General features: G+C 44.9%; 1 protein-coding gene across 1 annotated transcript in view; it reads right to left on the bottom strand.

The window, feature by feature from the left end:
• Nucleotides 1–27,263, bottom strand: part of DMC1 (DNA meiotic recombinase 1) — a 205,709-nt gene that overhangs the window by 124,539 nt on the left and 53,907 nt on the right. The window contains exon 6 of the mRNA XM_089681997.1: nucleotides 11,353–11,425. Within this exon, the coding sequence (XP_089538123.1) occupies nucleotides 11,353–11,425 (73 nt within the window). The remainder of the gene's footprint in view (nucleotides 1–11,352; nucleotides 11,426–27,263) is intronic.

Raw genomic sequence — 27,263 nt, 5'->3', positions numbered from 1 at the left:
CACAGCTCATCCCTTTCAGGGGGGGCCGGAAGTGCAGCTTCTGGTGTAGAGCCGGCCGCACATATAAAAGGATACTGCTGGCAATTTAACGAGGGTTCGTGCAAGTTTGGATCTGGCTGCTGATTTTGTCACGAGTGCTCGGGCTGTGGGGGGTTCCATTCCTTGATCCGGTGTTTTAAACAAGGAAGGTGGAGGGGTGGTAACACTGGAAAAAGGGATGACACTGGTGAGGGTAGAAAAGATGGTGCCGTTTTTAAAGCGGTACCCTAATCGGGCGGCGGCTTGCCTGCTGCAGCGGGGTTTTGCGGATGGTTTTATGATCCCTTGTGCGTTGACGGTTGTTCGCCCCGCGGCGGATAATTTAAGATCGGCGCGGCTGCATCCGGATGTTGTTCTTGCTAAACTGGACAAGGAGGTGTCCTTGGGTCATATGGCGGGCCCGTTTGTTTGCTCGCCGATGCCTGATCTGGTCATCTCGCCGTTGGCGGTCGTTCCTAAAAAGGAGCCCAAAAAATATAGATTAATCCATCACCTGTCGCATCCGAGAGGGGGATCGTTCAATGGTGCGATTGACCCGGTTTTGTGTTCAGTTTCGTACACTTCATTCAATGCGGCGGTCTCGTGGGTGTGGCGGTTTGGTCGGGGGTTCCTTGTTGGCAAAAACTGATATTGAAGCGGCTTTTCACCTCTTGCCGGTACATCCCATTTGTCTCCGGCTGTTGCAAATGGCGTGGATCGTTGTTTGCCTATGGGTTGTTCCATTTCTTGTTCCGTTTCAGACATTTAGTTCCTTTTTGGAATGGGCGGTGAGGGATGCTGCTGGGCTTGCATCCGTCATCCATTATTTGGAAGATTTCCTGTGCATTGGCCGCCCGGGGAGCTTCATCTGTGCGTCGCTACTGAGCACGGTGCAGCATGTGTTCGAATATTTTGGCGTTCCCTTGGCTCCGGATAAGACGGTGGGTCTGCACACAGAGTTGTGTTTTTTGGGCATTACTATTGATACGGTGGCCATGGAATGTCGTTTGCCTCTGGATAAGTTGGAGGAGCTCCGGGGATTGGTAACTGCGGTGGGTAAGTGCAAAAAATGTGACTTCGCGATTTGCAGTCCTTATTGGGGAAGTTGAATTTTGCTTGCCGCATCATGCACATGGGGCATGTATTCTCCAGGTGCTTGGCGGCTGCCCCACATCACAGGGTCCGGCTGAATTGTGAGCTACGGGAAGATTTGGGGGTGTGGAGGACATTTCTTGATTCCTACAATGGCAAATCACTGTGGTTGGATGCGGCAGTATCTAACTTTGATTTGGAATTGTTTACGGATGTGGCGGGCGCTACTGGTTTTGGGGGTTATTTTCAGGGCCAGTGGTGTGCGGGTCCATGGCTATGTCTTTGTGGGGTCCTGTTTTCCGGAATAAATGGGTTCGTTTTCGTTGTGACAATCTGAATGTGGTTCAGGCCATTAACAGTGTCTCGGCCTCCTCTACGCCGGTGGTTCGTTTGCTTCGGCGTTTGGTTTTGGACTGTTTACGTCTTAATTGTTTTGTTTTGGCTGTTCATGTTCCGGGTGTGGATAACTCGGTGGCTGATGCTCTGTCTCGTTTTCAGTGGGACAGATTCCGTCGGCTGGCACCGGAGGTGGAGCAGTGTGGTATCGCTTGCCCGGATCATTTGTGGAGCATCGCCTTGCCTCTTCTGCAGCCTTGATTAGACAATCGGTTTATGAGTCCACTTGGGCCTTTTACGAAAAGGTTTGGCGGGAATGACTGGAGTTAGTGAGTGAGGTTGGGTGTGGGTCCGGGGTGGACGATGCTCGGTGCCTCCTCCTTTATTTCATCGGTCGGAATTTTGAAGCTGGTGTTTTTGCATCTTTGATGTCCAAGAAGCTGGCGGGGTTGGCTTTCCGATTAAAATTGGCGGAGCGCTGCGATGTTACCAAAGATTTCCTTGTTAGGCAGGCTTTGCAGGGTTATCGGAAAGGCCGTTCAATTCCTAATGCTAGGCGGCCTGTTTCTTTTGAGGTTCTTCATGGGGTGGTGGCCCAGTTGGATGGTCTTTGTGCCTCGTTGTACGGGGATTCCAGAGTCCCGGATTTTTCCGGTTCAGGCAGTCCGGGGATTTCTCGGTTTGAGACCCGCTATTCCTGGGGCTTTCTTTTTGCATGCGAATGGGACGGCTTTGTCTCGTTTCCAATTTGGGGTGGTGTTTAAACGGTGTTTGCAGGCGTTGGGATTGGGTGCAGAGCAATACTCGTTCCATTCTTTTCGTATTGGGGCGGCCACGGAAGCTGCCCGGTGGGGTTTGGGTGATCACGTCGTTCGGCGCATTGGTCGTTGGGATTCGGCTAGGTTACGTTTATATGTGTGTCCTCAGCTATTGTGATGGGGGAGGGGGAGGAATTCAGTTGGTTGGTTTTTGTGTTTTGGTCTTTACAGTAACTGTCTTTTCTGTTCTTGGTGTTTCTTTACAGGTTCTGCTGTCTGTTTGGTGTGGATCCTGGGCCATTCTTACATTTTTTGGGGGGCTAAGCGGGCGACGGTCCGGGAGGAGGGTTGGCAATTGGGTTTTGATAGGAGTGAGGCCAGGCTTCGGTGGCTTAGTGTACCTGGGATGTTGTGGTCACGGGTTGTACCTGAGGTCCATCGTTATTCCCGGTTAGACCGCCCTCCGGATGTTCTGGTGTTGCATGTGGGTGGCAATGACCTCGGGCTGCGCTCTATGCGTGAGGTGATCCAGGACATTAAATTCGATTTTTTTGGGCCTTCGGTCCTTCTTTCAGCAGACTGTTATGGTCTGGTCTGACATGGTGGCCCGTACTGCTTGGCGACAGGCCTGTTCGGTTGTGAAACGTAATAAGGCCCGGATTAAGGTCAACAGGGAGGTGGCGCGTTTTTTTGTAAGGAACAGGGGCCTAGCAGTCCATCATCGTGAGCTGGAGGAGGAGTCATAGCGGTATTTGCGGGCGGATGGAGTGCATCTCAATGCTGTAGGCATCGATTTGTGGTCATTAGGCCTCCAAGATGGTATCCAGCAGGCATTGAGGGTGTTTGCAACCCCATCTCCCTACAACTTTTTAGTTCAGCTTATGAGGAAGTCGCAGACAGGAGTTAGTCACAGACAGCCTGTTTCTTTTACTGTTGTCACAGTTTTACTGCCTCAGTTTAACAAAAGCTGCATGAAGATACAAGAACTCTGCTCCACTCTGGAAGGACAGCAAACAAATCAACATTTGATATTTCCTTTCTTATGACATCTGATTCCCACTACTATGCTCCCTCTGCGCTTCTTTCTCACATTAATGTTCTTTGTCCTCAAATTGTCCTTACTTTACCACTCATCTACACCCCACAGCTTATACATATCTTCCTCATTCCTACCCTCCCCCTTTTACTGAACCCATTGCCTCTTTCAAATACTGAACCCACATGCTAACACAAACACCAGGGCAGTGAAATATGTGTGCTCATATACATCCCGCTGCCATCTTACGTTCCTCACCCCCCTTCTCCTAATCTCTGAGGACATTTCCCTCAATACTGGCCTGCCATTTTCTAATTGTAAACCCCATATCCAGCACCCTTCCTCCTATGGCAACAGCTGCAACATACTCAGTTTAATTTCTATCCCCCTGCTCCCAAAAACCAACCCCCCCAATCTCAAGTGCCCTCTGAAATTCCAGGTCAGTCTGTAACGAAGGGAACTCACATCTGTGCATGACCTTTTTATCTCCCTTTGCTTTAACATACTTGCCATAACTGAAACTTGGCTTCAGGATTCTGACTAGGCTTCTCCTGCTGCCTCCTACCATGGAGGCCTCCACTGGACTCACTCACCCAGACCTAGTGGACAGAAATGAGGTGGAGTTGGATTCCTTCTATCACCACAGAGCACCTTCCAAGTCCTTCCTACCCCTCCCTTCTTTCGAGACGCACTGTATTAGTCTGTTTTCTCTGAGGATTGCAGTGATTCTCCTCCAGGATTCTCCTCCTGGACCAGTATCATGCTTTTTTGATGACTTTTCTGCCTGGCTACCTACTTTCTCTCCTCTGAAATACCCACTATTATTCTTGGTGACTTTAACCGTTTCAATACCGTGCAATTTTACACCTTCCTGCCCAGGCCAGTTTTCAGGTTTCAGCGCTCTCACACTTTGAATGACAATTGCGCGGTCATACAACATTGTACCCAAACTAAAATTTGATCATTTTCTTCACACAACTAGAGATTTCTTTTGGTGGTATTTAATCACCGCTGGGGTTTTTATTTTTTGCTAAATTACCAAAAAAACCCAAAAATTTTGAAAAAAAAACACATTTTTCTTTGTTTCTGTTATAAAAGTTTACAAATAAATAATTGTTCTTCATAAATTTAGGCCGAGATGTATTCTGCTACATGTCTTTGGTGAAAATAACCCAAATTAGGATGTATTTTTTAGTTTGTAGGAAAGTTATAGAGTTCACAAACTATGGTATAGATCTGAATATTCTATCCCGACGCTCCTTCAGTGTCACCTACAATGGTGCCACCTCCCCCTCCCTCCCCCTCTCTGTTGGGGTCCCCCAAGGCTCTGTCCTTGGACCCCTTCTCTTCTCCATCTACACCTCCTCCCTGGGCAAACACATACAATCTCATGGCTTCAACTATCACCTCTATGCTGACGACACCCAAATCTACCTCTCCACCCCTCACCTCACCCCCACTATCTCCGCCCGCATCACTCACCTCCTAAATGACATCTCAGACTGGATGTCGCTACACTTCCTCAAGCTCAACCTCTCCAAAACCGAGCTTCTCGTCTTTCCCCCTGCCAACACCCCCCCCCCCATCCTATCCATCATCACCAACAACTCCACTATCACTTCCGCCCCGCAAGCCAAAGTCCTTGGCGTCATTCTTGACGCGAACCTCTCCCTCCAAACGCATGTCAAATCACTCACAAACACATGCAGGCTCCATCTTCGCAACATTGCCAAGATACGCTCCTTCCTCACCCCAGACACCACCAAACTTCTAGTACACTCCCTCATCATCTCACGCCTTGACTACTGCAACTCCCTCCTCACTGGCCTACCCAAGTGCAGGCTCTCCCCGCTCCAGACCATCCTGAACTCAGCTGCCAGACTCATCCACCTCACCACCCGCTCCACCTCTGCCACCCCCCTCTGCCTCTCCCTCCACTGGCTCCCGATTGCCCAACGCATCAAATTTAAACTCCTAACCCTGACCTACAAAGCCGTTCACAACACTGCCCCTGACTACCTCACCAACCTTATCACCAAGTACCACCCTACCCGTACCCTTCGCTCCTCACAGGACCTCCTTCTATCCTGCTCCCTGGTCTCCTCCTCCCATGCACGACTGCAGGACTTCTCCAGGTCCTCCCCCATCCTCTGGAACTCACTGCCCCAATCCATCAGACTGTCGCCTTCCCTATTCACATTCAGGCGCTCCCTCAAAACCCATCTCTTCAGGGAAGCCTACCCCACCCTCACCTAACGGCCATCCTCCCTCATTCCTCCCACCACTTCATCCCCCTCAGCCACTTCCTACTGTACCTTTTACCCCCTCCCTCCTAGATTGTAAGCTCGTAAGAGTAGGGCCCTCTTACCCCTCGTACATTGTTTGTTGTTGTTGTACTGTGCCATGTATTGTCCCCCCTATTGTACAGCGCTGAGCAAACCCTTTGGCGCTATATAAACTCGTAGTAATAATAATAATAATAATAATAATATTGATCAATCCTGAAGTACTGACAGCCAATCTAATATCTTGAGGTCCAAGAATGTCAGAACAGTACAGATATCCCCCAAATGACCCCTTTTTGCAGAGTAGACAGTCCGACGTACTTCATAAGAGGCATGGCAAGTTTTTTGAAGTTGTATTTTTTTGTCATAATTTTTCGGAAAATTAAAAAATTAAAAAAATTATTTTCACTATTTATTTTTTTTACATACTGTCACCAGTGCAGTACAGCGTCATCATATAACTGGCATGGCGGTGAACAGCGACACTGACTGGTGACAGTATGAAAAAAAATATATATATTTTTTTTTTTTTTTTTTTTTTTTTTTATTATATTTAATTTTTTATTACATTTTTTTTAAGTTTTTTTTCATATTTTACTATGACCAAAATAGTACAATGTTACCATAGTAACACTGTACTACTTTGGGGAAGTGATCAGTATTTTTTTTTTTTTTTTTTTACACAATCTGCTTATAGCAAAGAATTACTTTGCTATAAGCAAGCATTTACCTGAATGAAATCGATTCATTCAGCTTTTTTTTTTTTTTTTTTTTGTGCTTAGCTGTGATTTGGTCACAGCTAATCACATGACATGTGCATGTGATTAGCTGTGACCATTCACAGAAAGGCACTAGTATACAATGGATGGCATCATGAATGAAGCCATCCATTGCATACAACTGTCATGTGACCTGCTGTGATTGGTCACAGCAGGTCACATGGTACCAGCAACGGGAGCCGGTACTCGGATCTGTCATCGACCGTGTCCGAGGTGCACGGGCGGTGACAGATCGCACTGCTGCGTCGCTCTGCAACCGCGCAAACCGCGCATGTGCGGGAGCACGCCAAATGGCGTGCACCCGGAAAGCTGCAGCGCTTTTCAAGCCGCCAAATGGCCATTGGCCGGGCGGCTAATGGTTAACATCCCTGCTAATGTTAACAGCCAGGCTACTGCTCAAATTCTCAACTTAACTTCATCTATTGACCTAACACAATGGACACACACTTCCACTCGCTCCAATGGTAATACCTTGACCTTGTATTCCCCCATGTCTGCACTTCTTGCAACACTGCCAACACCCCCTTTCTTCTCTGATCACAACTTCATCACTCTCACAGTATCCTTGTCTCCAACCACCTACCCCTCCAAACAGCAAACGGTTACTTGTAGAAATCTTCACCACTTTAACCCTTCACTTCTCTATTCAGCTACTGACCACCTCTATGACCAAATCTCTCCCCTTTCGTGTCCTAACCTGGCCACCTCTGTCTGCAACAGTTCACTCTCATACTCACTGGACGTACTTGCTTCTCTAACTACATGAAGAATCAGGCCCCAACCATTACAACCCTGGCAAATTTACAACACCAGAAAGAGACATTGTCGTGTTCTTGAACAACTGTGGCATAAAACCAAATCCTTGCAGGACTTCACCCTATATAAATCTGTCCTCCTAAAAGACCCTGGCGGCCATTAAACCGGAGACCGGAGCATTGAAGTGATCACTACGGCAAGGATCCAATTGGAGCCAGACTAAAAAATATATAAACATTTAGCATGAAAGCGGAACTTCCCCTTTTGGGTGGAGCTCCGCTTTAAATCCCCTTTCTACCCCATTCTGAAGCTCTGTTTGAGCTTCAGCAAGTCGTCTTCACCACGTCTAGATGCCTAAATGCATTGAGTTGCTGCCATGTGATTGGCTGATTAGTACTTTGTGTTACTGAGCAACTGAACAGGTGTACCTAATAAAGTGGCCGGTGAGTGTATAATAATAAAATAATAATACTATATGGCTTTAGCTTTTACAAAATGAGGGGAAAAGTATAGTGGTAGGGAGTGAGCCACACTAGGCACCAATACAGACATAAATATGTCACTTAAGAATTAAAGTGTATGTAAACGCTAACAATTAATCTCAACTGTGTTGCTACCTAGATATACCATTAAAGAATATATAAACCCAACATTTCATATTCCTGATATGTGCTTACTGTACCATGTACTTGTATGAAAAAGTATCCTGTTCTCTTTTTATAGATACCTTTTTGTGAAATACCTGGTGTTTCTGTCAATCCCCCTGCTTTCCTATTAAAAACTAACCACACTAGACATGAAAGCTCAGCATGGTCAGGTTTTGGGCTGTGCTGAGAACTCAAGGTGCTCTCCTCCAATGATCAAACATCTGCTGACATGCCTACCCCCCCCCCCCCAGCCATTCACTGGATAGTTCAGTGTACTGCTGTTTCTCCACCTCCACCTCTCTAAGCTCCTTATGCAGCAGAGTATGGAGGATATGTGATCACTTATAAATAAGGGGGAAAATATTTATGATGTTTTTATATGTATACACAAATTTTGTGACTTCCATTTCTATTTTAAGCTGAATGGGTTGTTTTATAAGGTAAGGGTTCACATATACACTATATTGCCAAACATATTGGGACACCCCCCCAAACCATTGTATTCTGGTGTTCCAATCACCTCTATGGCCACAGGTGTAAAACATCAAGCACGTAGACATGCAGACTACTTCTACAAACATTTGTGAAAGAATGGGTCGCTCCATGAATTCAAGTGTGGTACCGTGATAGGTTGCCACCTGTGCAATAAGTTCATCTGTGAAATTTCCTTGCTACTAAATATTCCACGGTCAACTGTTAGTGGTATTATAACAAAGTGGAAGCAACTGGGAACAACAGCAAGTCAGCCATGAAGTGGTAGGCCACATAAAATGGCAGACCAGGGTGAGGGCATGATGAAGTGGACAGTGCGCAGAAGTTGCCAATTGTTTGCAGAGTCACTAAAAAACCTTCAAACTTCATGTGGCCTTCAAATTAGCACAACAACAGTGCGTAGAATTTCATGGAATGGGTTTCCACGACCAAGCAGCTGCATCCAAACCTTTCATCACTAAGTACAATGCAAAGCATTCGATTCAGTGGTGTAAAGCACGCTGCCACTGGACTCTAGATCGGTGGAGACGTGTTCTCTGGAGTGACCAATCATGCTTCTCTGTCTGGCAATCCAATAGACGTGTCTGGGTTTGGCGGTTGCCAGGAGAACAATATTTACCTGACTGCACTGTGCCAAGTATAAAGTTTTGTGAAGGGGGATTATGGTGTGGAGTTGTTTTTCAGGGGCCGGGCTTAGCCCCTTAGTTCCAGTGAAGGAAACTCTTAAGGTTTCAGCATACCAAGACATTTTGGACAATTTCATGCTCCCAACTTTGTGGGGACAGTTTCGGGATGGTCCCTTCCTGTTCCAACATGACTGTGCACCAGTGCACAAAGCAATAAAAACATGGATGAGCAGATTTGGGGTGGGGGAACTTGACTAGGCTGCACAGAGTCCTGACCTCAACCCTACAGAACACCTTTGGGATGAATTAGAGCGGAGACTGAGCCAGGCCTTCTCGTCCGACATCAGTGCCAGACCTCACAAAAGCGCTTCTGGAAGAATGGTCAAACATTCCCATAGACACACTCCTAAACCTTGTGGACAGCCTTCCCAGAAGAGTTGATGCTATTATAGCTGCAAAGGGTGGGCCAACTCAATATTGAACCCTACGGACTAAAACTGGGATGCAAATAAAGTTAGGGATGCACAGAAATTTTGGTTGCCGAAATAAGCCCTATTGGCATTTTGCCGATATTTAAAAAAAAAAAAAAAAACAACCTATACAGGTGCCAAAAATGTCCTTTGGCTAGTGCAGTAGAGGAGAGGAGATTGAGAGAGTGCTGCTGCATCTTGGTTCCGCCATGCTCCATTCTGACAGGGAAGAGATGTGGGTTGCGTTGACCCCTTCTCCTACAGGAGGGAGGTGCGGCTGCGCAGTGATGCCTTGGTGCATGTCCAGTGTTAGTGGCCGTGCCACTTGATGGACTGAGCTAGGCTTCTTTTAAGTTTACTAACACGGTGAGGGGAGCAGACTGCATGGAACTGGTTTCAGGGGCCGTAGGCTATACTTAAAATGGGTGTCAGGGGCCGTAGGCTATGCATAAAATGGGTGTCAGGGGGGTCATGACACCCATCCCATGCACAGTCTGCGTACCTGACACCCATCCCATGCACAGCCTGCACACATGACACCCATCCCATGCACAGCCTGCACACCTGACACCCATCCCATGTACAGCCTGCACACCTGGCACCCTTTAACTTCTTCCCACTCGGCCTAATGTACAATGATGACCGAGCGGAAACTCTTTGGCAGGATCTGTCACTGGCTGTGTCCACGGGACATGACCGTTGACAGATCACTACACCAGCCCAATGCCAGTGTCAGTGTCCATTGGTTTTCGTCCACGTGCATCCTGAATTTTCGTTTTAATTTTCAGCACCAGAATTTTCATTTCGGTGTACACCTAATTAAAGTTCATTTCCGAGTAAGGCGGGAGTCCCAATACTTTTGGCAATATTGTGTACAGTAAGCAGTTCTCACCCCCCCCCCCCCGTCTTCTGAGACATTGGACCCAGAAGTCTGCAGGACCATTCACAATGCACAGCACTGCTCGCGCATACGCCATGGGCACACGGCTGTGAAGCCGTGAAATGCCGGTGCCAGGGACAAAGGACAGCCGGTGAACCCCGCTGGATTGTTGGACAGGTGAGTGGCTGTTTTTTAAAACTCAGCAGGTACAGTTTTTGTAGCTGCTGGCTTATTTTTTTCAGAGGAGACTGGACAACTGCTTTAAGTCATCAATAATTTCTTAAAAGTCTGCTAAGGCCGGTGGCTAAGTTTACAACTGCTTACAATGCAATATTTTTTTTACCAGATATTAAAATATATATTTATATAAATATTTATTATACAGACTAAACCATGTAACTTAAGACAGTGATAAGATTTAATAAGGGATTGCCCACAGAAGATAGGTGGTTTCCTTAATGATATGCATATGCTATTTTGGGGGGGGGAAATGAATAACTGAAACTTTTAATGAATTTGTGGTGTAAACTTGAGTAAAAGTACAATAACAGTGGGAAAATAGTAATTCTCAAGGGGGGTTATTTACTAAAACTGTAGGGTGCAAAATCTGGTGCAGTTCTACATAGAGACCAATCTGCTTCCAGGTTTTGGTTTGGCTGAATTTAGAACCTGATTGGTTTCTATGCGGAACTGCACCAGATTTTGCATCCTCCAGGTTTAGTAAATCTCCACCAATGTTTGCTTAGCTCATACTATTAGTTCCACTCATTTGTTTCCTAAGAACACAATTTTGCAAGAAACCAGACTTCAGTCAACCCTCTGATATTATCCTACCACCTTTTCCAAGTACCTGCAACTCATCAGATGTCTTCTGCATTCCACTTCAATGTTTTAGTCACTTATAGTTTGTCCTCATCAAAAATCTACTTCATCCCTCATTCAAGCACCATTTGCACATCTCTTATTTTTCTCACTCATCCTTGCCCAAAATTTGTCACTCATTAGCTTTCGTTGCATATCCACAAAATCTCTATCCAATCTCTCCAAGCTTTGTCACTCATCAAATGTCATCCTCCTTCCATAACTTGATATAGCTGAATTGTGTAAACTATCATGCATGTGCGCACACAAACACATTGTATTTCCTAAACGTAATGTTCTTGCTAAAAAAGGATACAATGTGTTTTCTGTATCCACAAATATCACCTTTCCTCCAGAATATCCATTTTGTCCAGAAAGTTGTGCAGTTACTAAAAGAAATAGGCAGATATTCGGTTACATAAATAATATCAAACCAAAAGCACAACAGCAGTACATTACAGGAATCAGAACTGGACACTGGCAAAGCAAAGTTGTAAGGACAGCCCAATATAATCTCTCCCACTCCCAGTATGCCTCAGTTTAGTAGCAAGCAATGATAGCAGTGAATCATAGGAATGGAGGGGAAGGACTTGTGTCCTGAAAATTTTCAGTTAGAACACAAATCATATTTCCTATGTCATGCATTACAGAATACAGGATAGTATTTTGAAACATCTGGACATCCAAAAGCAGTCAAACTGAAGGGTGGCCAGCAGCAAATGAAAGGCTAAAAGGTCCAGAAGAAAAAAAAGATTAACAAGGGAGCCTACATCACCATTTGAAGAACCTTACAGCCAAAGACAGCATGATGAATCTACCTACTGTAAGTGGAACAAGAGACAGGCTATTCTTTATGAGGACCTTCAGGGACAACAAAGAGAAAGTCGGACCGATGAAAAAGCTGTAGCTGAGGGATAAACTTGGAACAGTGCACAGGACATCGAGACAATGGAGGGAAATCTCTTTAGAATGCTTAGGAGCTGCACAAAGATGTTAGGTGAAAAGAAAAAAAAAAAACATCTTGGAGAGAGAGTTTCTGGGCCTCAAAACATCCTTGTCTCTGTGTAGAAAAAGAAAAGTTTTTTTTAGAGGTTAAGGCCTCCAATTCAGAAGCTCCTCTTGCAGAAGTGATGGCAACAAAAAATAAAACGTTGCACCTCACGCCTTCCCACTGATGTACGCATATATGCGGCCGCACGCAAGTGAGTCTTTTTTCCGTGGGGCCGCATATACAGTGGGGAAAATAATTATTTGATCCCCTGCAGATTTTGTAAGTTAGCCCACTTACAAAAAAATTAAGGGTCTATAATTTTTATCATAGGTGTATTTCAAATGATAAAGACAGAATATCAACCAAAAATCCAGAAAAAAAAACACAATACAAATGTTATAATTTGAATTGCAGTTCAGTTATTTTTTGCGCTATAAACAAAAAAATGCAGACAATTTAAAAAAAAAACAGTATTTTTGACTTTTGGCTATGAATCATCCAGTAAAAAAATAAAAAAAAAATCAAATCAAATTTCGCCATAAATTTAGGCTAACATGTATTCTACTACGTCTTTACTAAAAAAAATCCCAATACTTGTAAATTAATTGGTTTACATGAAAGTTATAGCGTCTACAAATGGCAGCATATATACTGGAATGTTTTTTTTTTTGTTATACTAGTAATGGTGGCGATCAGCAACTAATAGCAGGACTGCGGCAGTCATTCTGACACTAGGAGGAACTAACTGCCACTGACACTAGTACAGTGATCAGTGCTAATAAAAAGCATTGACACTGTACTAATGACACTGGGCAGGAGGGGGTAACATTTGGGGCAATCAAAGGGTTAACTGTATGTTTTACTAACTGTGCTGTGTGTGTTTTACTGTGTAAACATGCTGCATTGTATTGCTCTGCTATGCAGAGCAATACAAAGCAGCATGTTGGTACTGACAGGGGAGAGATCTGTATTGTTTACATAATGATCTCTTCCCTGTCAGTGATTCTCGGCAATCGCCTGGTGCCGGTGAGGAATCTCCGGCCGGGACCCGGTAATCAACAACTGTAGCCGCCAATGGCGGCGCACACCCCCTACCCTGCTTTCTCTGGGTAAATGCACTTATCTCCTATCTCCACTCTTAACTAGAAAAACACATTGACTCCTGTTAAATTCAGAATAAATAGTGTATTTATATTTTTGTATATGTTGACCAGTTCTCACCTCTAGCTGCACACGTTTTATGACTGTAGTCTGTTTCTGCTTTGTGCTTGAGAAACATCCCCCACTATTCATGTGATCCTTATCAGTTTCTAATTGGGGCGGAGAAGAGTGCTCATTTGACCATCTCCCTATAAATTTAGACCAGCTTATGGGGGGTGTCGGGGATCGCCGCGGCGCTGGTCCCGGCGCAGGCGCAGTGCGCCGCCCTGTGCAGGGACGCGGGCACTAGGTTCTGGCCAGCCGCGGCATTCGAGTCTACACATGCGCAGTAGAGGCCGCGGGCGCGTGCTTGGCACCAATGATAGCGCAGGGCGCGATATTTAAACGGCTCTGGGCTGTCATTCAGTGCCTTACGGTCTTTCCCTGTATTCTGTATCTGCGAACCTGTGTATTGTGAGTTGCTGACCCGGATTGTACCTGACCTTGTTGTATTCTCCTGCCCAGACCCTTGCTTTGCCTGACCTCTCTCCTGGATGCCCCCTATTAGATCTGACCTTCTGTTGCTAACCAGGCGTGTGACCCGACTACTCTCTGCCCGCTGCTTTGTACCGCACCGTCCCCACAGTTACCGACCCAGCCTGTCTGACCTCGCACTTGCTCAGCCATCCATCCATCCCAACGGGGTCACCCGACCTCCTCATATCAGGCTCTTCCCTGTGGGAGCCCCTGGCAAATACTGCTACCACTGACAGGTGTACTCAGTAGCCACGACCTGGTCTCAGGGTACTCCAAGTCCATCCCCACCATCAGGGGCCCTGGTGAACAAGTACTCTGGGGCTTAGATTCCGTGCACTGGGGACGTCTGACCAGTGGAGTGCTAGTGGTACCGCCGGGCGGTCCCTTACAGGGGGAGATCACTGATGGGGGGGGGCAGTCACAGCTGGGGTGCAGCTTTTGCGTGATTGCTGCGTTGATGGAGTGCGAAGAAGCAGTTAAACACAGCAGTTGAACTAAAACAGGAGAACTCAAGCAGCAGGAAGATACAACAACAAGAAATTCTACTGCATGCTGGACGGACTGCAAGCAAACACCATGGGAAACATCTCTTACAAGTCTGAGTCCCACTCTGTGTACCTTTTAATATGCCCCCACTACTCCTCCTTTTCATATTACTTTTCTGCATTCTAAAAATCTCACTTCTTTTTTCCTTTTGGTCCACACCAAAACTTGTACATCTCACCCTCACTGCTACCATCTCCCTACTACTGCTCTCATCACCTCCTGCTGATACTTCACTCTCCTGCTGACCCAAACACCAGGACTGGAAGGCATGTGCGCTCGTGTACATCCCCCTCCCATGTTACTTTCCTCACCCTTCTTCTTCTCCTAACCTCTGGGGATATCTCCCCAAACCCTGGTCCTCCACTATTTCACCCCCACACCAGTCATTCTCTTTCTTCCGGGAATAGCCGCAATCCCCTCAATTTAATATCAGCCCCCGTGCTCCCAAAAACCACCCTCCCTTTTTCATGTGCGCTCTGGAATGCCCGCTCTGTCTGTAATAAGCTTACCTCTGTCCATGACCTTTTTGTCTCCCGCTCCCTTAACCTACTAGCAATTACAGAAACCTGGTTCCAAGCAGCAGATTCTGCTTCCCCTGCAGCACTTTCCTATGGAGGCCTCATTTGGACCCACTCACCCAGACCCAGTGGTCAGAAAGGTGGTGGGGTTGGTTTGCTTCTATCCCCACTGAGCACCTTTCAAGTCCTCCCTAACCCTCCCTCTCTATCCTTCTCTTCTTTTGAGACTCACTGCATCCAGCTGTTTTCTCCCATTTCTCTGAGGATTTCAGTGATCTATCGGCCTCCTGGGCCCGTGTCCCTTTTTTTGATGATTTCTCCGCCTGGCTACCCTACTTTCTCTCCTCGGAACTACCCACTATCATTCTCGGAAATTTTAACATCCCTATTAATGTCAACAACCCGGCTACATCCCAACTCTTCAACATAACCTCATCTTTTGCATTAGCACAGTGTATACAGTCCTCCACTCACTCTGATGGGAATACATTAGACCTTGTTTTCTCCCATCTTTGCACTCCCTACAACCTCACAAACACCCCCTTTCCTCTCTCTGATCACAATCTCATCACCTTCACAGTCTCCTCGTCTTCAAACACCTATCCCTCCAAGCAGCAAAGAATTACCCGCAGAAACCTTCACAACTTGAACCCTGCTCCTTTCCACTCTGCAACTGACCAACTCTATGACAGAATCTCTCCCCTGTCATGCCTTGGCCACTGCTGTGTATAACAGTTCGCTTTCATCCGCATTAGACTTACTTGCTCCTCTAACAACACGAAGCATTAGGCCCCGACCGTTACAACCTTGGCAGACTGACGACACCAGAAATCTTAAACGACATAGTCGTGCGCTGGAGCGATTGTGGCGTAAAACCAAATCCCACCAAGCATTCACCCGATATAAATCTGCTTTCTTAACATACAATTCCTCCCTTCATACTGCCAAACAAGCCTACTTTGTAACTCCTATTAATACCTTCTCATCCAGTCCTCGTCGTCTCTTCTCTACGTTTAACTCTCTACTTTCTCCACCTCCACCCAGTACCTCACTTACTGCTCACGAGATTGCAAATCATTTCAAAAACAAGATTGACGCAATTTGTGGGGGCATCGCCACTGCACAGACATTCATCCCACTTAGCATACCTTATACTAAACCTCCCTCAACACTTTCCTCTTTTGACCTCGCTACTACCGAAGAGGTCACTAAGGTTTTCTCAGAAGCCCATCTCACTACCTGCCCCCTGGATCCTGTCCCCTCACAACTACTACGGTCACCCTCTTCTTCCATCCTATGCTCCCTCACTCACATCTTCAATCTTTCCCTCTCTACTGGTGCCTTCCCCTTCCCTCTAAAGCATGTGCACATCACTCCCATACTTAAAAAGCCCTCCCTGGACCCCACCAACCTGAACAACTGCCATTTACCTCTAAACTCCTAGAACGCTTAGTCTACAATCGCCTGAGCTCCCACCTCACCGACAACAACCTTCTTGACCCTTTACAGTCTGGCTTTCGCTCTCTACACTCCACTGAAACTGCCCTACTAAAACTCACTAATGATCTACAAACTGCTAAAACCAATGGCCACTACTCCGTACTCTTACTACTTGACCTCTCCGCAGCTTTTGATATGGTTGACCATCCCCTCCTCCTCAAAAAACTCCACTCTCTTGGCCTCAGAGACTCTGCTCTCTCCTGGTTCTCCTCCTACCTATTACAGCGCTCCTTCAGCGTTACCTATAACGCTGCCTCCTCCTCTTCACTCCCTCTTTCTGTAGGGGTTCCTCAAGGTTCTGTCCTTGGACCCCTTCGCTTTTCCATCTACACCTCCTCCCTTGGTCACTTGATAAACTCCCACGGCTTTAAGTACCATCTCTATGCTGATGACACACAAATCTATCTTTCTACCCCTCACCTCACCCCTTCAGTCTCCACTCGCATTACTACCCTACTAAGTGACATATCGGCATGGATGTCACTCCACTTCCTCAAACTCAATCTTTCCAAAACTGAGCTCTTAGTATTTCCTCTAGCCCATGCCCCCTCCCCTGACTTCTCCATCAAGATCAATAACACAATCATCAGTCCTTCCCCTCATGCCAGCGTACTAGGTGTAATCCTAGACTCCCATCTGTCCTTTCAGCCCCAAATCCAATCACTGTCCAAATCGTGTAGACTTCACCTCCGCAACATCTCCAAGATACGCCCGTTCTTAACCTCGGAAACCACTAAGCAACTTATTCACTCCCTTGTTATATCTCGCCTTCACTATTGTAACTCCCTCCTCATTGGCCTACCTCATTGCAGCCTATCCCCTCTTCAGTCTATCATGAATGCTGCTGCCAGACTCATCCATCTTACTAACCGGTCTGTATCTGCCAATCCCTCCACTGGCTTCCCGTTGGCCAACGGATAAAATTCAAAACACTAACAATAACGTATAAAGCCATTTATAACTCTGCCCCAAATTACATCACCGATCTTGTCTCTAAATATCACCCAAACCGTACTCTCTGCTCCTCGCAAGACCTCCTACTCTCTAGCTCCCTTGTCTCCTCCTCCCATGCTCGTCTCCAGGACTTCTCCAGAGCTTCCCCCATCCTCTGGAACTCTCTACCCCAATTTATCATACTATCGCCTACTCTACTCACTTTTAGGCGATCTCTGAAAACCTATCTCTTCAGGGAAGCCTATCCTGCCCTCAGTTAATAATGGAATCTTCTACTCTTCCAACCAGTCCATCCCCCACAGTTACTACCTTTTGTACCACTAGCCCCTCCCTCCTAGATTGTAAGCTCCAAGGAGCAGGGCCCTCAAATCCCTCTTGTATTGAACTGTATTGTTGCTGTATTGTCTCCCATTATATTGTAAAGCGCTGAGCAAACTGTTGGCGCTATATAAATCCTGTATAATAATAATAATACCCGGAAATGAAAAATCACATATATATATATATATGCACAGCCCTGCTGCCCTGTAGCAGTAGTTCTGCTATAGGGCGGTAGGGAAGAGGTTAATTGGGCAATGCCGTAAATAAGGTTTAATGATAAATGTAAAATTATGCAACTGAGGGTTAAAAACATGCATGCATTATACATTCTAGGGGTACAACTGGATAAGTCAATGATAGAGAATGATTTGGGTGTTCTGGTAGATCATAGACTTAATAATAGCATGCAAAGCCAAGCTTCAGTTTCCAGAGCAAGCAAAATACTTCCCTGTGATAAATAGACTCCGAAGAAAGAAAAATAATTTTGCTCCTGTAAAAAGCATCACTGAGCCCTCATCTGGAATATGCATTCAAGTTTGGGCACCAGTTCACAAAAAGGATAATGGGGAACTGGAAAAAGTGCACAGAAGGGCAACCAAACTGATAAGATGCATGAAGGACCTTGCTTGTATGGAAAGACTGGCTAAACTAAATGTATTCTCTCTTGAGAAGAAGCGATAAGGGTTTAAATGGTCCATATAGTGAATTCAGTGTAGAGTTTCTCACTTTAAGGTCATTACAAAGGACAAGGAAGTACTCTTTGCATCTGGAGAAAAGAAGAATTAACCTCCACCTATATGAAGTCTTCATCTCAGTAAATCAAAATTTGGAATAGACTCCCTCAAGAACTAGTTCTGGTCAGCACAGTAGATTTCTTTAACCACTTCAGCTCTGGAAGATTTTACCGAAAGTTATAGTGTCCACAAACTATGGGACATATATTTGAAAATTCATCAATTCTGATGTACTGACAGCTGATCTAATTTCTTGAGGCTCTTAAAATGTCAGGACAGTACACATATACCCAAATTACCCCTTTTTGGAAAGTAGATATTCTGAGATATTTAGTAAGAGACATAGCAATTTTTTTGAAGTTGTAATTTTTTGTCACAATTTTTGGGGAAATGAAGAAATTAAATAAAATTTGTATTTTTTTCACAATTTTTTTTTTTACATACTGTCATTAACGCAGTACAGTGGCAGTGATCAGGGACACTGGTGACAGCATATCATGAAAAAAAAATGTAAATAATGTTTAAAAATATAAACAAATATATTTAACATATTGAATAAAAAAATTTTTTTCTATTTTTTTAAAAAAATAGTAACATTGTACTATTCTCAGAGGGGTGATCAGGGATTTTTTTTAAACTGTGATTGCTGGTACCAGGGCCAGATGAAGAGCATCATGGATCTGGTGCAGAGGATTTTGCTGGGTCTTTTTATGGAAATAAATAAAATGATGGTGGGGGGTGAGAGAGGGGGGTGGGGGGGGATGAGAGCAGTGGAGGGCACAGAGAGAGGGAAGGGAAGATGGGGGGGTGAGAGAGAGAGTGGGGAGAGAGAGTGGGGAGAGAGAGAGGGGCAGAGAGACAGGGGGGAGAGGGAGGGGGTGAGATAGTGGGGGGATGAGAAAATGGAAGGGAGGGAGAGAGGGAAGGGAAGAGTGAGAGATGGGGGGGGTGTGAGAAAGAGTTGGGTGGTCAGAATGTCTTCTACCGTGGACTTTTGTTGAGAGGGTGGGGTGTCAGAGAGAGGGGATAGAGAGGGGGGGGGGTGAGAGGGAGGGGGGTGGTCAGTATGTCTTCTATGGTGGGCGTCTGTTGAGAGGGGGGGGTGAAGTGGTATGTATGTACAGTATGTCTTCTATTAGGAGCTTCTGCTGACAAATGGTCAGCCCTGTATTACCTTCATCCATCACCTTCACTACTCAACACATCCCCAACCACACAACACACCTAGTGGTGGAGCCAGATACTCTGGTACAGCCTCTTCACCATTGCCAGCCAGAGATAGCCTATCAGAAGGCTGCAAAATGGAATCCTCGCCCTCTCCCAGGTACAGCATTCAGCTACTAAGGAAGGTGGGCAGAGTTTGCCAGCTACAATGAAAGCTGGTGGGACAAGCATGGCTTAATTGAGCAAATAGGGCCTAACTTCTACCCACCCTGCACCCCATTAGCGCCTAACTTCCATCCACCCTGCGCCTCATCAGTGCCTACTTTCTCCCTACAGAGCCCTGTCCAGCTTCTCTCACTGTAGCCGACAAACCTTGCCCACCACCTTTAGAACTACAGCAGAGCCCCAAAGGACTCTTAGCGAATCAGGAAGCAGCAAGGAATATCCACCTATCTGCAATTCTAGGAGCAGTGCTCCGGTTTTAGAGATGGTGGCTAGGGATTATCAGCTATAGTGATAGAGAGAAGCAAGACAGGGTGCAGGAGGTACAAATTACCCGTGGGCTGTTCTTTTTGAGTCGGCTGGGCTTATATTAAGGTAGGGGCCTGGAGCTACAGCTACAATAGCCCTTACGTTAAATCCAGCCCTGGCTGGTACAATGAAGATTGTTGAACCAGCAATGTTTGAACTGTCATGAATGGGTTAAAGCAGAGCTCCAGTCTACTGTGAAAAAAATAAAAGTTAGCAGCTACAAAAACTGTAGCTGCTGACTTTTAAAAAACAGTCACTCACATGTTCCACGATCCAGCGGTGTGCTCATCCCAGCCAGGTTCACCTGCTGTCTTCTGTCCCCTGTGCTGGCACCCTAACGTAACTTCACAGCAGGGTACCCACTTCACATGTCACTTTTCCCAGAAGATTGCACAGAAGGGATAACTAAGCAGTCGGAGCGGAATTGGGAGCAGATACCTATCAAAATCTGGTACCCATCCTCTCCAAAGGTGCCAATTCTTCATGGGGGAAGAGTCCCTAACCCCATCATGCCGAAGGGTAAAACAAATCTAAATGCCTAAGCACAATTTTGCAACGTTGACATGTAAAACTGAACATATCATCACAACTTTGTACTTCCAGGTGAATTATACCTTGGTTTTTTCAGGACAAATTGGGCTTTCATTTGGTGGTAAATAGTAATGGATAGCTCCTGATTTTTTTTTATTATCAAAGGAAAACTGGCCCAAAATAGTAAAGAAAAAAACTTTTTTTAAATTTAGCGTTTCTTGTTACTACCATAACCTACCATCAAAGAACAACCCAAAATACATTTTCCAGCTCTTGACAACCGTATATGTGTATGTTATTTGTTGTTTGTACCCGGAGTACAGCCCAGAAACAATAGTGCGCATTTTGTTTTTTGTTACCTAAAACACACTGACACTAACTGACACTGATACCAAATTTTTTTTAATCCTGACCTTTGACCCTGACCTTTGACCCTGACCCAAACACTACCCCTATTTTTTTTTCTACTTTATTTTTTAATATTTATTTATTTTTTAACAAACATTTTTTCCCCCTCTATGCCAGGAGTTAGAAAAATACAATGTATCTCTCTCCTCCATTCATAGAGAAAAAAAACAAGGGGGCCGGGCTGTACAGTGACTGATCACGATAGCCAATCAGAGGCTATTACAGTGATCATGTGACCTGGAATCAGGAGTCCCGGGTCCCAATCGTTAGAACGGGACCCGGGGCTCTCAGTGACACCCAGTCTTTGTGCTGGAAGCGCGCTGTGTGGCGCGCTCCCAGCAGAAAAACAGGTACGCAAATATGCGGAAAAAAGTCCAGTTCTGCGAGGCCACATATTTGTGTTACATTGGCATAAAGGGGTTAAAGTGGAACTTTCCCCTTTTGGGTGGAGCTCCATTTCAAGTTCATGACAGCTCTGAATACAAGTGATCTGTGAATGGCTACAGCTAATCTAAAGCTAAATACCACTGTACCACACCCTAATTACAACAGCTAGTGACAAACAACTGAAGAGGATGAGGCAGAGATACTGAAGTAGGTACAGCTGTGTGGAGGTGGACAGTAGGAATTATTCAGCTAAGGGGCTAGAGAAAAAAGATAAGTGTACATTGTTTATGAGTACATTTACCCTTTAACCACATGCCGCCCAGCCACTGTATAAATACGGCGGCAGGGCGGCACGGCTAGGCAAAAGCACAATTTAAAACGTGTGTTTTGAAAACAGGTAGGGGGCGCACGCGAGGCGCGCCGCCACCCTACCTGTCCCGCCGATCACAGCTGCGGATGTCAGTCGCCGGGTCACAGCCGGTCGTTACCGGCTATGTCCCGGCGATCAGCGGCAATCGCTGACAGAGAGCACAGCTGCAGTAGCTGTGCTTTCTGTCAGTTCCCTGACAGCTCCAGGACACACTGATCGGGACAGAAGAGTTTCTCTCTCCAGATCAGCGGTGTTCCCTGCAGTACACACCCCCGCCCCCTAGTAAACCACTCCCCTCACACAGTTAACCCTTTCCCTGAATAATAAACTTAACCCCTTCCTCCCCAGTGCCATTAGTACAGTGTCAGTGTTTTTTTTTGCACTGATCACTGTATTGGTGTCACTGGGGATATCAGTGACCCCAAATCAGTACCCCCCAATGTCAGAATGTCCGCCGCAGTCCCGCCATAAGTCGCTGATCGCCGCCATAAGTCACTGATTGCCGCCATAAGTCGCTGATCGCCGCCATTATTAGTATAAAAAAAAAAACTAAAAATCCCAGTATCTTTCCCGCCATTTGTAAACGCTATAACTTTCACGTAAACCAATTAATTTACACGTATTGGGTTTTTTTTTAAGAAAAGACATGTCGCAGAATGCATTTTGGCAGAAATTTATGACTAAATCTGATTTTTAAATTTTTTTTTTACTGGACATGTTTTATAGCAAAAAGTCCAAAATATTGTTTTTTTTCCTCAAAATTGTCATACTTTTTTTTTATAGCGCAAAAAATAAAAACCGCACAGGCGATCAAATACCACCGAAAGAAAGCTCAATTTGTGGGAAAAAAAAGGATGTAAATTTCATTTATGTACCGTATTGCATGACCACGCAATTGTCCGTTAAACTAGCGCAGCGCTGTATAGCAAAAAAATGGCGTAAATTGCAGTATCTATACCATAGTTTGTAGACGCTATAACTTTCACACAAAGCAATCAATATACACTTATTGTGATTTTTTTACCAAAAACATGTAGCAGAATACATTTTGGCCTAAATTTATAACCAACTTTGAGTTTACTATATATTTTTTATACCTGAAAGTAAAAAATATTGTTTTTCTTCAAAATTTTTGGCATTTTTTGTTTATTGCGTGAAAAATAAAAAGCGCACAGGTGATCAAATACCACCGAAAGAAAGCTCTGTGTGAAAAAAAGGACATAAATTTAGTTTGGGTGCAGCAGTGCATGACCGCACAATTATCAGTTGAATTAGTGCAGCGCCGAGTAGCAAAAAGAGGCCTGGTCATTAAGGGGGGTAAATCCTCTGGAGGTCAAGTGGTTAAAACAGCTATCTTACTAACTTAACATAATAAAACTAAGAAAGAGGTGTTGTGGAGTAGGGAACTTACAGCATAGCATTCGGAATGAGGCGGTAGAAATATGGCAATAGTCTGTGCGGAATAATGGTATAAAAAGCAAGACAAATGGGATAAGGTGGTGCGAAAAAGTGATTGCATAGCATCAAAGTGAAATTCCACCCAAAACCTAACTAATTTAAATAATGTGAACCAGCGCTTTGGATGTGACCCCTTAATTCACCACACCTGCTGTACCAAGTGCTATACTAATCGTATCAGCCCTTATACAGTTGTGACCAAAATTATTCAACCCCCACTGAAATTGAGTGTTTTGGCCAGTTTGACATTGCTTTTGATCATTCAGTCATCTTGCTTACATTTACATTAAAGAGGCACTTGTAGGTCAGACAAATATAACATAACAGTTATAATGAAATAACCACAAATGTCTTTTCTGTGCTCACAGCATTATCAGTTTTATTCAACCCCCAAGTGACATTCAATCTTAGTACTTAGTACAGCATCCTTTTACAGTTATAACAGCTTTTAAACGTGAAGCATAGCTTGACACAAGTGTCTTGCAGCGATCTACGGGTATCTTCGCCCATTCTTCATGGGCAAAGGCCTCCAGTTCAGTCACATTCTTAGGCTTGCGCACTGCAACTGCTTTCTTTAAGTCCCACCAGAGGTTCTCAATCGGATTTAAGTCTGGTGACTGCGATGGCCACTCCAAAATGTTCCAGCCTTTCCTCTGCAACCATGCTCTAGTGGACTTGGAGGTATGCTTGGGATCATTGTCCTGTTGAAAGGTCCAACGTCTCCCAAGCCTCAGGTGTGTGACGGACTGCATCACGTTTCCATCCAATATCTCCTGGTACTGAAGAGAATTCATGGTACCTTGCACACGCTGAAGCTTCCCTGTACCTGCAGAAGCAAAACAGCCCCAAAGCATGATTGACCCTCCACCATGCTTCACAGTAGGCAAGGTGTTCTTTTCATCATAGGCCTTGTTCTTCCTCCTCCAAACATAGCGTTGATCCATGGGCCCAAACAGTTCTAATTTTGTTTCATCAGTCCACAGAACACTATCCCACAACTTTTGTGGTTTGTCCACATGGCTTTTGGCATACTGCAGTCGACTCTTCTTATTCTTTGGAGACAGCAAGGGGGTACGCCTGGGAGTTCTGGCACGGAGGCCTTCATTACGCAGTGTGCGTCTTATTGTCTGGGCTGAAACTTCTGTACCCACATCTGACAAATCTTTTCTCAGTTCCTCAGCAGTCACACGGGGACTTCTCTCCACTCTACGCTTCAGGTAGCGCACAGCAGTCGAAGTCAGCATCTTCTTTCTGCCACGACCAGGTAGCGTTTCAACAGTGCCCTTTGCCTTGAATTTGCGAATGATGCTTCCTAAGGTGTCTCTTGGTATGTTTAACATCTTTGCAATCTTCTTATAGCCATTGCCCTTCCTGTGAAGAGAAATCGCCTCTTCTCTTGTCTTCCTGGACCATTCTCTTGCCTTCACCATGTTTGTAACCACACCAGTAAATGTCTAGAAGGAGCTGAGTATCACAGTCATTTTAAAGCTGCCTAATTGGTGCTTATTATGCTTGATTGCTGCTCGGTGACATCCACAGGTGTTTTCAATACCTGATGGAAAGCACCTGTATGAACCTCTGTTCTTCAGAGTGGTAGTCTTTAAGGGGTTGAATAATTGTGGCAATGAAGAAACCACATAAGAACCATTTACTACTGTATTACATAAACAATTGATGTCATTTTAGTTGCATTTGGGTAGTTACAACGTCCTTGTAGGATTTGATTCTGAATACAATTCCAAATGTACACTATAGTCCCTAAACCCCTTTACAGCATTGGGGGTTGAATAATTTTGGTCACAACTGTATATACACTATCTTTCATACAGCACTATTAGTTTTTGTTTAAACGTGTAATAAACAAGCATATTCTCTGCAATGCTAATATACTAAAAAATTAAACATGATTCAATAAACTGTCCTTTGCGCTTTAATAAAGTCTCTCTGTGCATATAAAGTATCCACGTGCTTCCAATTATTCACTGTATAAGGCACAATGCCTTCAAACTTATTAAAGTGTCCGTGCTCAAAAAAGTGCTCCATTTCCAACAATCAGTGCCATAGTGTTCCCAAAATCCTCCACCACAAACACAGAACACTCACCAGATTTATATGACTACCTATCACAGGTGAGGCCCCTCTTGAGAACGTCAGGCAGACAAAACGCCACACGGGGCATAGCAGGAAGGAACGTCATCCCACACAGCGATACAGTATTTATTAGAGAAGGTGTGAAGTTAGCCTTAGTGTTTGTGAATGTTTAAAAAAAAAAAAGAAAAAAAATGATGTCTACCTACTAAGCACATAATGGTGCACTCTAACATGCTATCTTTGATACCTATAAGTAAGTTTTGTAGATTTTCTTTGATGTTGCTTATGAGAGAGCTTACACAGCATCGAATGCAATCCACTTTCCTGCTTGTATGTTGTACATTGGCATTTTTACTTGAAGATCTTAGGTCCCTCCTTTCTTAGTTCGATTATCCATCCTGTATTTTGTAAATTTTTATGCCTTTTTTTTCTTTCAAGGCTCATTGTCTGTCTTTCTATTGTCTCTAAATGACAATATTTAGTAAAAAAAAAAACAAAACATGCACTATTGATTCTTGTCCCTACTACGAGTACAAGCAACCAATTATATACACAGTATATTAGTATGTAGTATCATCGGAAATAGGATTTATCTTGGGTTTATTTTAGTCTTGGGTCATGCTAATGGCAAGAAATAAACAGCTAAAGTTTAATAAATTTTCAGACAATTTTACTTTGATAATAAAAAAGGGGAGAAATCATTAAAAGTTGCCACTAAATGAAGGCCCAATTTATCTAGAGAAAATGAAGGTACTGTATAATTCACTTGAATACACTTAGCAGTTGCAAAGTTATGTACAGTTTGACTAACACATGCCCAGGTGCGGACTGACAACTCATGGGGCCCCTGGGCAATAGGAGATAATGGGGCCTTCTGTGTGCCTGCCCACACTCAAGCCACATCCACACAATGCCCCACAACATATTGCAGCTCAGCTGCATAGGGGGGTATTTAAATATCTACCACAGCATAGCCTGCAAGGAAGTTCCTGGCTTCTTTCTGTAGAAGCCGCTGGGCACTTTCAGGTTTAACCACTTGCCTACCGGGCACTTATACCCCCTTCCTTACCAGGCCAATTTTCAGCTTTCACCATATGAAATTTTTACCATTTTTTCACACAAATAGAGCTTTCTTTTCGGTGGTATTTACTCGCCGCTGGGTATTTTATTTTTTGCGCTATAAACAAAAAAAAAAAAGAGCACAAAATCTGAAAAATAAAAAAGTTTTTCTTTGTTTCTGTTATAAATTTTTGCAAACAAGTAATTTTTCTCCTTCACTGATGTGCATTGATGAGGCTGCACTGATGGGCACTGATAGGCAGCATTGATAGGCAGTACTGATGAGGTGGCACTGATAGGCAGCACTGATGGGCACTGATAGGCGGCACTGACTGGCGGCACTGCTGGGTGGCACTGGTGGGTGCCACTGGTGGGCACAGGTGGGTGGCACTGCTGGGCACTTGTGGGAGGCACTGCTGGGCACTTGTGGGCGGCACTGCTGGGCATCAATCATCAGGACACTGATCATCCATGTCCTGATGATCGGTGCCAATCCCTCTACAGACGAAAGTACAGCCGATAACCGGCAATTGCATTTCCCGATGATCAGTGTGTCATTGGACACGGCTGATCACGTGGTAAAAGGCTGCTGTGATTGGCCTTTTACCATAGCACACGATCAGCTGTGTCCGTAGGACACAGCAATCACGAAGATCGTCGGGAAGGGGGGGAAGGAGATCACGTTCTGGGAGGATGCCAAATGATGCCCTCGCAGAGCTGGCCAGCCGCAGTAAAGCTGTCATTCGGCTATCTGAGGTCAGCAAGTGGTTAAGATGGCTATGGCATGTCAGTCATCTTTATGACGCAACCAGGGGCAATTTATGAAAGCAATGGGCCTGTGTGCAAGATCATAATTTGGGCCCTGACAGCACAGAAAGAAGTGCAGTGTGCACAAAAATGGATGTGGCTTTCGGGGGCTGTAGGCAACGCCTGGTGGTTACATTGTACAGTAAAAATGCTCGATGACTGAGAGGTTAATTGCCTTGT

The sequence above is a fragment of the Staurois parvus genome, unplaced genomic scaffold (assembly GCF_062004578.1).
Source record: "Staurois parvus isolate SC_StPar_1 unplaced genomic scaffold, SC_StPar_1.0 ptg000282l, whole genome shotgun sequence".
In the NCBI taxonomy this organism is placed as follows: Eukaryota; Metazoa; Chordata; class Amphibia; order Anura; family Ranidae; genus Staurois; species Staurois parvus.
Note: the sequence above shows the minus strand (reverse complement) of the source record. Positions and strands in the feature narration are given on the sequence as shown.